This window comes from Oryx dammah, unplaced genomic scaffold (genome assembly GCF_014754425.2).
Source record: "Oryx dammah isolate SB20612 unplaced genomic scaffold, SCBI_Odam_1.1 HiC_scaffold_18, whole genome shotgun sequence".
Classification (NCBI taxonomy): Eukaryota; Metazoa; Chordata; class Mammalia; order Artiodactyla; family Bovidae; genus Oryx; species Oryx dammah.
The window spans coordinates 65,127,013-65,139,376 of record NW_024070202.1 but is presented as its reverse complement, the minus strand read 5'-3'; the positions used below and the strand labels follow the sequence as shown (position 1 = coordinate 65,139,376).

General features: G+C 40.5%; 1 protein-coding gene across 1 annotated transcript in view; it reads left to right on the top strand.

Moving 5' to 3' along the window:
- Positions 1-12,364, top strand: part of ITPRID1 (ITPR interacting domain containing 1) — a 105,831-nt gene that overhangs the window by 87,773 nt on the left and 5,694 nt on the right. The window contains exons 10-11 of the mRNA XM_040259684.1: positions 7,619-7,701; positions 8,295-9,590. Of these exons, the coding sequence (XP_040115618.1) occupies positions 7,619-7,701; positions 8,295-9,590 (1,379 nt within the window). The remainder of the gene's footprint in view (positions 1-7,618; positions 7,702-8,294; positions 9,591-12,364) is intronic.

Below are 12,364 nucleotides of genomic sequence, written 5' to 3'. Positions count from 1 at the left end.
TAGTGACAATAAAAGCCAGGGAGGGCAAATGGAGGGTAGCCAACACACAACTGGATTCCCTGAGAGTTTCCCCTTTGTCCCCAGCACAGCCACAAGTTTTCCATCTGTCCCCTAGAATGCAGTTAGACAAAAATTGTAACCCTGATTCTTGATGAAAATTTTAGTTCTCCAGCTTGGTAAACCCAAACTTTTTTTTCCTTTCTCATCCTGGATTATTACTTTTTCAAAAATTATATTTTTAACAAAGAGTTTTTCCTTATAAGTGTAAGAAAATTAGACCTAATTTGGATTGTTGTTCAGTTGTTAAATTGTGTCCAACTCTTTGTGACCCCATGGACCATAGCCCACCAGGTTCCTCTGTCCATGGAATTCTCCAGGCAAGAATACTGGAGTGGTAGCCATTCTCTTCTCCAGCAGATCTTTCCAGCCCAGGGATCAAACCTGGGTCTCCTGCATTTACCATCTGAGCTAGGGAAACCCAAAACACACTATATGCCTTTGAATTATGGGAATGGATTGCCATTTCCTTCTCCAGGGGATCTTTCCTACCCAGGAATCAAATGCAGCCCCCCCCACCCCAACTCATTGCAGGCAGATTCTTTACTATCTGAGCCACCAGGGAAACCTTTATGAATTACATGAAGGCAAAAAGCAGGCTACAAAATTATAGTCCAACTAGCAAAAGAATAATCATTGAAAATTAATCATATTAATGATACTAACAAATATTGAGTGCCAGGCACTAGGCTAAGTATTTTACATTATCTCCTTAAATCCCCAACTATGTCTCTGAGAAAGCTATATATGATGCAGGTCAAAAGCAGGTCAGCTTAAATGTGAAATTATGTTCTGTATTAATACAACAATAGAATAGCAAACAGATTGTAACTTATGTTACAGTTCTCATTGATTAGTATTAGCCTTTAATAATGTTGAACTGATAAATATTCTGAGGCTGAATCCCAGCTCATCAGAAAAGAACAGCATGGAATATTAGTGATGCTTACTTTTTAAATAAAAGAGAGATAGATTTGTATCAAGTACACCATGTGCGTATTACATCAATCAAAATTATAAAATTAGATAACATAGAATTATAAACAATAAGACCAAGTGCATATTTTATGAAACAGCTATAGATATAATAAATGAATCCAAGAAGGAAAAGATTCAAAGGTCATTAAAAAATTAACCACACTTAAAATAAGGAATCACAGAAAAGTTTAAAGAAAAATGAATGGGCAAAAATAGGCCAAAAAGTACACTAGTATAAACCAAAAGAAAATGAAAATTCCAACATTATTATTATTAGAGTAGAATTCAAGTAGAAAAAAGTATATTCTAAAACTAATGAAATAAGGCCAAAGCTATGACGAGAAGCAGAAACTTAATCTTTCTTTAGAGACTTCAGAATGAAAATAAATGATTTATTTGACTGATGACATTAGAAAATAAGTAAGAAAAAGAAAGTATTTCCATTAATTCAAGAAGTAGGAATTTTAAAATGTCAGTAGCTATTGTAGACATTAAAAAGTGTCAAAGAATTTCATCTTTTAAGATGCTCCATGATTAGTGGTTTTATGGCTGAGCACTTTTAAAAGTTTAAGGAAGTGATACCACTTAAACTTTCTAAGCTGATTAGAAAGCATAGAAAGAAAAAGAAAAAAGAGAAACCCATCTGGTTATTCTTTATACAAGTGGCACAATTATAATACCAAAATCTGAAAAAGAAATTCATGTGCTTACAAACACATACATGAACAAACACACTCACACACACACAAATTATAAAGAATTTTTGATAAAGAAAAATTCACAGTACATTATGTGAAAGGAAGCAAAATATATACTGTATATGTTACGATTATTACTTTATAAAACATATATATACGTTTGAACTATGGTGTTAGAGGAGACTCTTGAGAGTCCCTTCAACTGCAAAGAGATCCAACTAGTCCATCCTAAAGGAAATCAGTCCTGAATATTCATTGGAAGGACTGACGCTGAAGCTGAAACTCCAATAGTTTGGCCACCTGATGCGAATAACTGACTCATTGGAAAAGATCCTGATGCTGTGAAAGATCGAAGGCTGGAGGAGAGAGGGATGACAGAGGATGAGATGGTTGGATGGCATCACCAAATCAATGGACATGAGTTTGAGCAAGTTCCAGGAGTTGGTGATGGACAGGGAAGCCTGCCGTGCTACAGTCCATGGGATTGCAGAGTCAGACACAACTGAGTAACTGAACTGAACTGATACATGTGCACAAACAAAATGTAATGGATTGAAATAGATATACATTACTTCCCTGAATGGTTAGATTAGATATAATTTTTATTTTCTTTTGTATGCTTTTTCACTTTCCAAATTTTTTTACCATTAGGTATTACTTTTATAATGTTTCTATAATGGTATTAATCTGAAAAGATTATAGAGAAACAGCTCTTTTTATTGACAGCTCTTTTAATGATAAAGGAAGGTTAGTCTGAGTAAAGAACAAAGGAGAAATTGCTCAACGTGGAGCAGCAAACAAACAAACAAAAAAAAAAACAGAAAAAAAAAAAGAAGGAAGAGAGGGAGAGGGAGCGGAGAAGGGGGAAAAGGCAAAAGGAAAAGGAAGGATTCCCAGGTAGTAAGAAAGAGATTAAAACAAAAATATCAGCAGGGTGCTAATGGAAGTTACCAAATCCTTAGGTATTGGGTTGGCCAAAGTGTGGGTTTTTCCCTAACACTTTATGGAAAACCCCTAACAAATGTTTTGGCCAACCCAATATAAATCTTCATACAATAAAACTCCTCTGCCTCCAGCCTTCTGGCATAGAAGGAAGAATTAAACCACTTCAAGTATATTTGCCACAATCACAAATATTCTCAACCTTTGTTCATTCTATACTCCAGTCAGTATAAATATAAGCTCTGTGAAAGTGTTAGTCACTCAGTCATGTCCAACTCTTTGTGACCCCATGTACTGTAGCCCACCAGGCTCCTCTATCAGTGGGATTTTCCTGTCAAGAATACTGGAGTGGGTTGCCATTTCCTTCTCCAAGGGATCTTCCCAATCCAGGGATCGAACCTGGGTCTCTTGTATTGCTGGAAGATTCTTTACCATCTGAGCTGTACTTTTGTTGATGTGTCTTTGGAGTTTCTAGAGCAGTGTAGGATCCTGCAAGATCCAGTGAACATCCATTAAATAGAAGAACGGAGCCTGCAGTTGAGCACCCCTCAGGCTCTGTCTCATGGCCTGTTCTCATCAGAATGTTAACACGGACTTGGCCCACAGCAAGAGTGTGTTTCAAACCTGTAGATATCACAGAGCTTTCAGAATGAAGGTCAAAATCATCCTTGACAGGATGGAACCGTGGTCCCAGATTAGCTAGGTCAAATTTTGTAAGAATACAAAATAGGGACTAATCTCAGTACAACTCAATGTTGCAAACACAGCCTCTGACTAGACTAACCTTAGGCTGTGTGTGTAGAAATGAAATATAGAGAGGAGGGAAAGGCAGTCCTGCTCCGCTCTGTACTGGTCAGACCATGTCTCAATCACTGAGTCTAGTTCTGGGTGCCCAGTTTATAGCAAATATTTTTAAGTAAGTGCTTATTAAGAAGTACAAAACACAAATGGCCTGGAGACCCTGCCCTCTGGGGGCTGATTTAAGGGGGTCTGAAGAGATTAAAAGTGAGGAGAAAAGTCTGTACATGAGAGCTGCCTTGAGGAAAATGGGTCAAACACTTTCAGTATAACTCCACAGAGTGAACTATGACTAACAAATGGAAAGTGCTAAAGTTGGCTCAATATAAAAAGGTATTTTCTATAAGGTATGAGACACTCTGACTATATAGGAGTAGGTCTCTGTCACCACAAGTGGGCAAGCACCAGCTAGATGACCATCTATAAGGAATATTCTGGAAGGGACTCTTGCACTGAATGGTAGGTGGCACCATGAAGGCTTCCAACCTGGGGGACCGACTGGCCCATAGAGAGGTTTTGCTTGTTCTACAAGTGAATTTTTATAAATGCCTTTGGGAGACAAACACTCTGGAGTCCAGACCATCCACACTGCTCACTATTGTCTTGAATCTTGCTGTTTCACATACTTTCGTGAACTGCTCAGCTTCCACGGGCATTTGAGTTTGCATCATGTGAAAGGCACAGTCCAGTTTGAAAATAATTTGCCTCTGAGGTGCAACTTCACCATGGAGCTGTCACGGAATTTTCTACCATTATACAATGGAAGAGAAAAGAACTTGACAAAGAGATAGGTAAAGTAGAATAGATCCGTGAAGATGGGAACCCCAAGCAGCCTAAGGTTGAACCATTTCTTTTGCTCTGCACAACAAAGTGTACATCATACCTTGAAAGTGAACGTGAAAGTGAAAGTCACTCAGTTGTGTCCAACTCTTTGCAACACCATGGACTGAATTCTCCAGGCCAGAATACTGAAATGGGTAGCCTTTCCCTTCTCCAGGGGATCATACCAACCCAGGGATCAAACCCAGGTCTCCCCGTACTGCAGGCAGATTCTTTACTAGCTGAGCCACCTTAAAGACTCCTTTCTCTCCCATCCCTCATTTATGTTTCAATTCCATGGGCTTCTTTCTTCCTGAGCCTCTAGGATTCAGAGTTTTTATCACTAACTCAGCTCAGAAAAGCAGCCCCTTCTTGTTGACTTGAACTTCCCACATGGCACTAGTGGTAAAGAACTCCTCTACCAGAGCAGGAGACATAAGAGACACAGGTTCCATCCTTGGATCGGGATGATCCCCTGGAAGAAGGCATGGCAACCCGCTCCAGTATTCTTGCCTGGAGAATCCCGTGGACAGAGGAGCCCAGAGGGCTGCAGTCCATAGTGTTGCAAAGAGTTGGATGCGACTTAGCAAGCACTCATGTTGACTTATCTGCTTAAGCCTTTCAGACACTCTTGTCAAACCCTGACTCTTCTGTGCTGTGGTTGATGTAATGCTGCCACCTGGTGATTATTTGGACAAAGTGCCTGAGGCATCAGTCAGGCAGAAATGTTTCACACTCCTGAGTTGGTGAAGCAATCTTGCCCAGGCAGATTCTACCTAATTGGAAGGGTAAAATCTTAACTCTGTGAGGACAGCTCTGTGCTGAAAAAGATAATTTCTAATAAATATTAATAATGGAGCTCATTAATGATATTTAATAATGACATTAGTAATAATTTAGCCAACTCATTGGAAAAGACCCTGATGCTGGGAAAGATTGAAGGCAAAAGGAGAAGGGGGCAACAGAGGATGAAATCATTAGATAGCATCACCGACTCAGTGGACAGGAATTTGAGCAAACTCCAGGAGATAGTAGAGGACAGGGAAGCCTGGTGTGCTGCAGTCCATGGGGTCGAAGAGTCGGACACAACTTAGTGACTGAATAACAGCAATGATTGAGTTGTGATAGAGAATATAATATCAAGATATGTCCTGCAGTAAAACTGTGCATATAATTACATTATATTTTCCATGTGCATAAATTCTTCATATATATATTACTGGAGAGTATCCTCTTTGCAACCCCAGAAGCAACATTATCAACAATTTTACTTTTTTCCCCATGAGGAAACAGAGAGAGTAAGTGGCATACCCAAGACCACACTGCTAGTAAGTAAGAGAGTCAGAATCTTAACCCAGTAGATCTGAATCCAGGTTTTCTAGAGGACTCAGTTATGGGGGCAAATTAAATCTTTGTACATTGTAAAGAATTCAAGCCCCTCCCCACCCCAACCCCCAGCACTATGGGACTGGCAGAGTGGGAGAATCAGCAGTCTAAGGGCATGACAAGCCCACTATGGGGTTGGTGGTGGTTTGAAACAGGATCCACCCAGTAGGAAAAGAGTTGAATAACAATAAGGGGGAAAGGACTGGTAGGGGTGAGGGATAAGGAATAAGTAAGTCAAGGCCTCTAGTGGAGTAAGGAAGAGCTATGACTCCCTGGGCTTAGTAAGTGCATAGGGAAAAATCCTACTGGAGATGATGAGGCTTTCAGGAACTGGGTTGAGTTGGCCTGCTAATTCCATTACCCTTGCCAGAGAGTAATGGAATATATTGTCTTCTAAGTCATGCCCTCCCTCATATTACATACTAGGTGTAAGGGTAGGGGGAGTGCTAAATGATATACATTTGTCTTTGTCTGTTTGCTTAATCATCCGTTATAGCCATCCTGGACTAGGCAATTTCTCATTCTTTGTATCATGTAATTCCTACCACTCTAAGAGAATATTCAGAAATCACAGACCCAGTTTTGAGAGATTTATCATCAAGTTGCCAAAAAAGGGTGGGTTATAGGCAGGTAGATTTTTAGTCTCCTGAAGAAACTAAACTGTTAGTAAATTGAACCACATTTTCTTGTTGACTTGCTCAAAATGATTCAGATGCATGTATTTGACTTCTAAAATACAAGATAAATAAAGCTCTACTCTAGATAGAGGGGGCTTTCCTGGTGGCTCAGAGAGTAAACAATCTGCCTGCAATACAAGAGACGAAGGTTGATCCCTGGGCCGGGAAGATCCCCAGGAGAAGGGAATGTCAGCCCACTCCAGTATTCTTACCTGGAGAATTCCATAGACAGAGGAGCCTGCTGGGCTATGATCCAAGGGGTTGAAAAGAGTTGGATGCGACTGAGCAACTAATACACATATCGGCGAGAACTATGCCTAATTCCACCATCAAAGAGAAGTTCTAATTCACTTAAATCAGTTTCGGGGGTTATTTTTGCTTATTATGGGTGTTTGTGCTTTACACAAGTACAGTTAACTAAACCTAACTGTTATATAAATATATCCCTTTTAGAGGAAATTACTCTCTACTCTTTAGGGACCCTTCATGTTTGCAGGCTTTTGGACCAGATTGTCTTGAACCTACCAGCATGTAGATGGATGGGCTCTAACCTATAATTCTGTTCTAGTGCTCGAATATATCATTTTATCCAAGAGTTATGAGAAAGGGAAAGAATGGCAACCATTTTATATGGAGCTTATATTCTAGAATAGCAATTGCTTAGGCATTATCTGGAAAGTTTAAAGAATAATGATGTACCAGGAGTCCTTCACAGGTTGTGGCACAAATCTTGAGCCAAAACAAATATAGCAAAAGTGAAAAGTTGCAGAGTCTGTTTTGGCCATTCTTCAGCAAGTTTCAACTATCCTGTTGAATATCTTTGGGTCTCCTAATGTTTATATAGCATGGTGGAAGGGAGATGTAACATTCAGTCCTTCACAATATATATACACAAATATATAAATTGGGGTGTTTTTGTCTCATCAGTGTGGCATTTAAGGCTGCTTTTCCTTCTGAGTTTTCTTCTCCTTAGTAAATTTGCATCTCACAATCAGATTGCTATTTAGTTTTAAGAGATGTTAGTTCCTCTTCCTTTGTTTCATGCTTTAGTCTTTGTAACAGGAAACCAGTGACACAGTTTTACATGGACCCTCTGATAATTGAGGGGAAAATTCTTGAAATGCCCTCATTCCTTTATACTCCACACAGTGGACATCTCTTGAGGATCTATGGTGTGTCAGGCACAGAGAGGATTTGACCTCAGTCTGGGTGCCTGTCTGTTTTCCCTTCACTCACCGGAGGTCTCCTTATTCCTTTCTGCAGGAGCCATGGTGAGCAGAGCAAACAGCTGCCAATCTGACAGCAGCGGGTTCCTGGAGGAGCCGCCGGAGCCACCATCCCTGCAGGTAGAGGGCCCCTTGAGGGTTGAAGTAGAAATAGAAGGACTGATAAGATTAGAGTGTGTTACCACAATTGAAAAGAGCAACCAATGCTTAGAAGACCTGCGACAGGCACCCAAGGGACAGGGGAGAGTGGAGTCACCTTTGGCAAGTGCAGAAAGCTCAGTGCTCCTTTCCTTTCTATCTTCTTTTGATTTTTCTGAAGAAAGTAACTGAGCCTCATTGAAAGGTTCCAGGTAAAGTGCTTCCCAGGTGGCCCAGCGGTCAACCTGCCAATGCAGGAGACACACTTGATCCCTGGGTCGGGAAGATCCCCTGGAGAAGGGAATGGCAACCCACTCCAGTACTCTTGCCTGGAGAATGCCGTGGACAGAGGGGCCTGGTGGGCTACAGTCCTTGGGATCGCAAAGAGTCAGACACAACTGAGCAATTAAACAGCAACAAAGTAGTAAACTCACATAAACCTGATTTTGTAATCCTTGTCTCATGATTCCTAAGTCAATGATAATGGGGAAAAAATGTAAAATGAAGCATTTCTTAAACCTAGTACCTCTCCCTCATTTCTGACCCATTTGCCTTTGTTCCCGTTTCTCCCACAGATACCCCCCTTGTCAAGCAGCCCGAGTCCTGCTGAGAAGGGATATGAAACGCCAAGGGCTCAGAGCCACAGCTTAGAGTCCTGTCAGCAAGAGTCAGATGAGTCTGATTCCAAGAGTATAGTGAGCACATCTTTTTCAAGTCAAGACTGGAGTGTCTTGGAAGAGAAAGCCTCAGCCTCTATGGTGGAGAAAGAGTCTCAGTCAGAGGGCATGGGGTTGACCCCAGAGCTGTGGACCCAAGATCTGGCCCTTGATAAGTGCATCCCTGGGGGAGAACTCCCAAGGAGAGGTGGCCAGCTGCAGCAGCACCCACCCATGCCCCAAACTGAATACGAGGCCACTGCAGGCACCGTTACCTTCAAAGATGGTAGCTCTGTAGGTGTTGGGATGACACACATCACAGAAGCAAAGGACGGGCTTCTGTGGCCTGAGCGAGCTGGGGAAGTGTATGTGCACAACCACCCCTGTGAGTCTGTGAGATCACCCGGAACTGATCCTGCTCCAGACAAGTCCCCTCATGTTGACTCAGAGGCCTCAGGAGGAACAGAGGGCAGTAAACTCTGTCCTTCCATCAACAATGCCTTACTGATGCAAAACAGTGTCTCGCAGCATGTCCCCAAGCCCAGGGCAGCCACGTCCTATACAAGGGATCTTGTTCAAACTTCTGGAATATCCATTCTCCATCTAGATAAGGTGGCTGGAGAGAGTCCCCGAGGGAGACCAGTGTGTAGAGCTTTGGGTCAAATACCACCTAGGGAAGAATCTGAGATGGGAGACCTTCCTCCAGATACTAACTTACATGCTACTAGCTCCATGTCTGTGACAATCCAGCTGTCCTCCAAACTGGCATCACCTGCTCAGAATGCTGTGGTCTTGGGAACAGATTCTAGAGGAGCGATTTTAGAATGCACTGTGTGTGACCCTGTTACTGCAGCAGAACCAGGACTGGGGTCGGAAGCAAGACAGTTCAATGATGTTTCTGTTCAGACTGACGCATGGGAGACTCCGCCCTGGCACTGCTGTTCAGTTCCAGGTAAAAAGGCCCCGCCCCTCACCAAATCTGTCTCTTTAGACACAGGCTTCCCCAGGAACTACCCAGGGGCCACCTGCCAAGCTGTGCCCGCCCACTGCTGTATCCACTGCCATCACCACCTCCACTGCCCCACAGAGAGGCGAAGCCCCAGCTCCATGTCTCCAACTTGTTGGCACTGCTTACGCTTACGTAACCATCTGGAAGCCCAGTTCATGAAGACTTTAAAAGTCCTTCAGGACACCGCAGTGAGAGAGCTGTATTCTGTAAGTATTTGCCTCCACAAAGTGGGGAAGCAGACGCAGCAACAATACATACCTCAGTGAGGATGCTCAGCCTCCCTTTCTGAATGTAAGCCCTCAGGATATACCTTCCCATTGCAAATCATGAGTGATAGCTGTAGAGTGCTTTATCGTTTATAATATACTCTCACAAATGTCTTTTTTTTTAATGTAGCCATTGACTTAGTTCTTAAATGCTCTGATTTAACACCTATAGAAATTTATTTGATATTGTCTTAAGCAGCAGGCACTGTCAATAGTTTTTATTTATTTACTTATTTTTATTTGTTTATTTTTGGCCATGTGGCTTCTGGGATTTTAGTTCTCTACCAAGGATAGAACCCGACTCCCTTGCAGTGGAAGCATGGAGCTCTAACCATTGGACAACCAGGAAATTCCCACAGATTTCTTCTTATCTGATATTTCCAATCACCTTATGAAGGAAGGAAAGCAAATTTTATTATTAACTCCCATTTTACACTGGGATATAAAACAGTATGTTCATAGGTAAGGTTCTAGGCATTCATGCATCTGTATCTCCTCTTCAGTTCAGTTTAACTGAAACTTCTCTTGTATTCACTTACCTGTATAATGGTGAGGAAGACATGTCAACTCTCTGAGGGAGATTATTTATGTCACTGACACAGGATTGTTTTAGGATTACATGAGAGCAAACTTGTAAGGCACTCAGCACAGTCAGACACTCAGTGCATGGCACATAGAAAGCCCTTATTTTTTTTATTGTTCAGGTCTTGAATTATAGGCCTTCTTATGTCAAATAGAGGAATTTCAGTCTACTTTTGCTAACTTTGTTTAAAAGTGAACATTGAGATTACTGAGAACTGAAGGACCCTCAGCCCCGTTCAGTCCCTGATAAATCAACAAGCATTTAGCAAGTCCTTCCAGTGACTTTAGCAGTTCTCAAGGTCAGAAATAATCTGGGCTGTCAAGGTAAGCCACTGATTTAAAAAATTATGAGTACGACACATGAAAGTTTTTTCCCACCGGTGGGAAAAAAGATAGCACATATAATGTAGGACTACAGCTGTTCAGAGGAGAATGGAAGGCAACTATAGTTAACTGAGTTCCTGCTATTTGGTGCCTTCTATGTTACCTTCCCATTCTTTTAATTCCACAAATATGTACTGAGTGCTATGGTAAGCATTTTATTTATGCCATGTCAAATAACCCTCATTGTCATCCAAACCATAAATTTTTATTGATTCCCTAGTATGTGTCAAGTCTTCTATTACAGATGAGAAAGTAAGAACTGAGAGAGTTTAAGTAATTTTTCAACTTCCTCCAACTACTGAGTACTAAGTCCAGATTCAAATTAAGACTTAGCTGACACCAAATTCTTGGACAATACATTCCAAAGATGTGTCCAACTTCAAGATATGTCCATCTATGTAAGTGAAATAGTAACATAAGAAAGTGATTGTTTGAAAGATACAGCAAATTATTACATGGTCCTTCAACATAGAAAAATCTGTATAAATGTAATATAAACATAGAAAGTGATTATATAAAAGATAAAATAATTTGCTACTTTTTTTTCAGATTGTAAAGCTCTCAGGTATTTGTAATATTTTAAAATGAGTCATTAGTGAGGGCTGAACTAGTAAAAGAAGGTGTCAAAATCAGTTCTAGGTATAATGTTATTCTGAAGCTCAGTGGGAGCAAAGAACTAAGGCTAGTGTATAGCTGGGGTCCTTTGGCATAAAAAGACCAAGGTTCAAGTTCTGATGAATAGTAGGATTCATTGTCACTGCCATCATCAATGTTAATGAGAGACTGTAAATGCTGTATAGCAGTGATTTTCAATTGGAAATAATTTGCCTCCAGCCCTGGTGCCATTTGGCAATAACGGGAGACATATTTGGTTGTCATAACTGGGCTAGGTGCTACTTGAATTTCGTGGGTGGAGGTCAGGGATGATGCTAAACACCCTACAGTACATAAGTCAGCACCTTAAAACAGAGAACCATCTGACCTAAAATGTCAACAATGTCAAAGTTTAAAAACTTAGCTCTAAAGGAATAAACTGGACCATATAGTTCATGAAGGAAAATGTTAGAGATGAAAGATGGCTGGAGAAGGTGATATTTTAAGAGGCAATAAGGGAAAAATATTAAATCTTACAGTTAGATACTCCAGTTTCCGTGGTAAAAACCAGATTGTTGGTCTAACATATATTATATTGAAAAAATATTTTTTCAACTTACATTTTTAATATGTTTTACAGGAATATATAAATTAAGTCATATTTGGCTTTATATTCTGTTTCCAATAATAAAGTATGAAAATCAAATCTGTGTTAAAGACTTCGGAACAAAGGCACAGATAGAACGTGCTCTTGTGGGTTACCTAAGATAACGGTTTGCTGATATGATTAAATCTTATAAAGATGCGAATTATTCACAATAATCTGTTAATTCAATAAATTTTTTTCAGACAAGAAAATTAGACCTATACAGAATAATAATTTTGGATATTAGAAGATTCATCTATAATGTTTATGATTTAGATTTAAAGAAAAAAGTCATATGAATTTTTAAAAGTAATATGAGCCAATTTTTTAAAGTAATATGAGCCATTGGAAGGACTGATGCTGAAGCTCCAATACTTTGGCCACCTAATGCAAAGAGCTGACTCACTGGCAAAGACCCTGTTGCTGGGAAAAATTAAGAGCAAGAGGCGAAGGGAGCAACATAGGATGAGATAGTTGGATGGTATCACAGACTCACTGGATGTGAGTT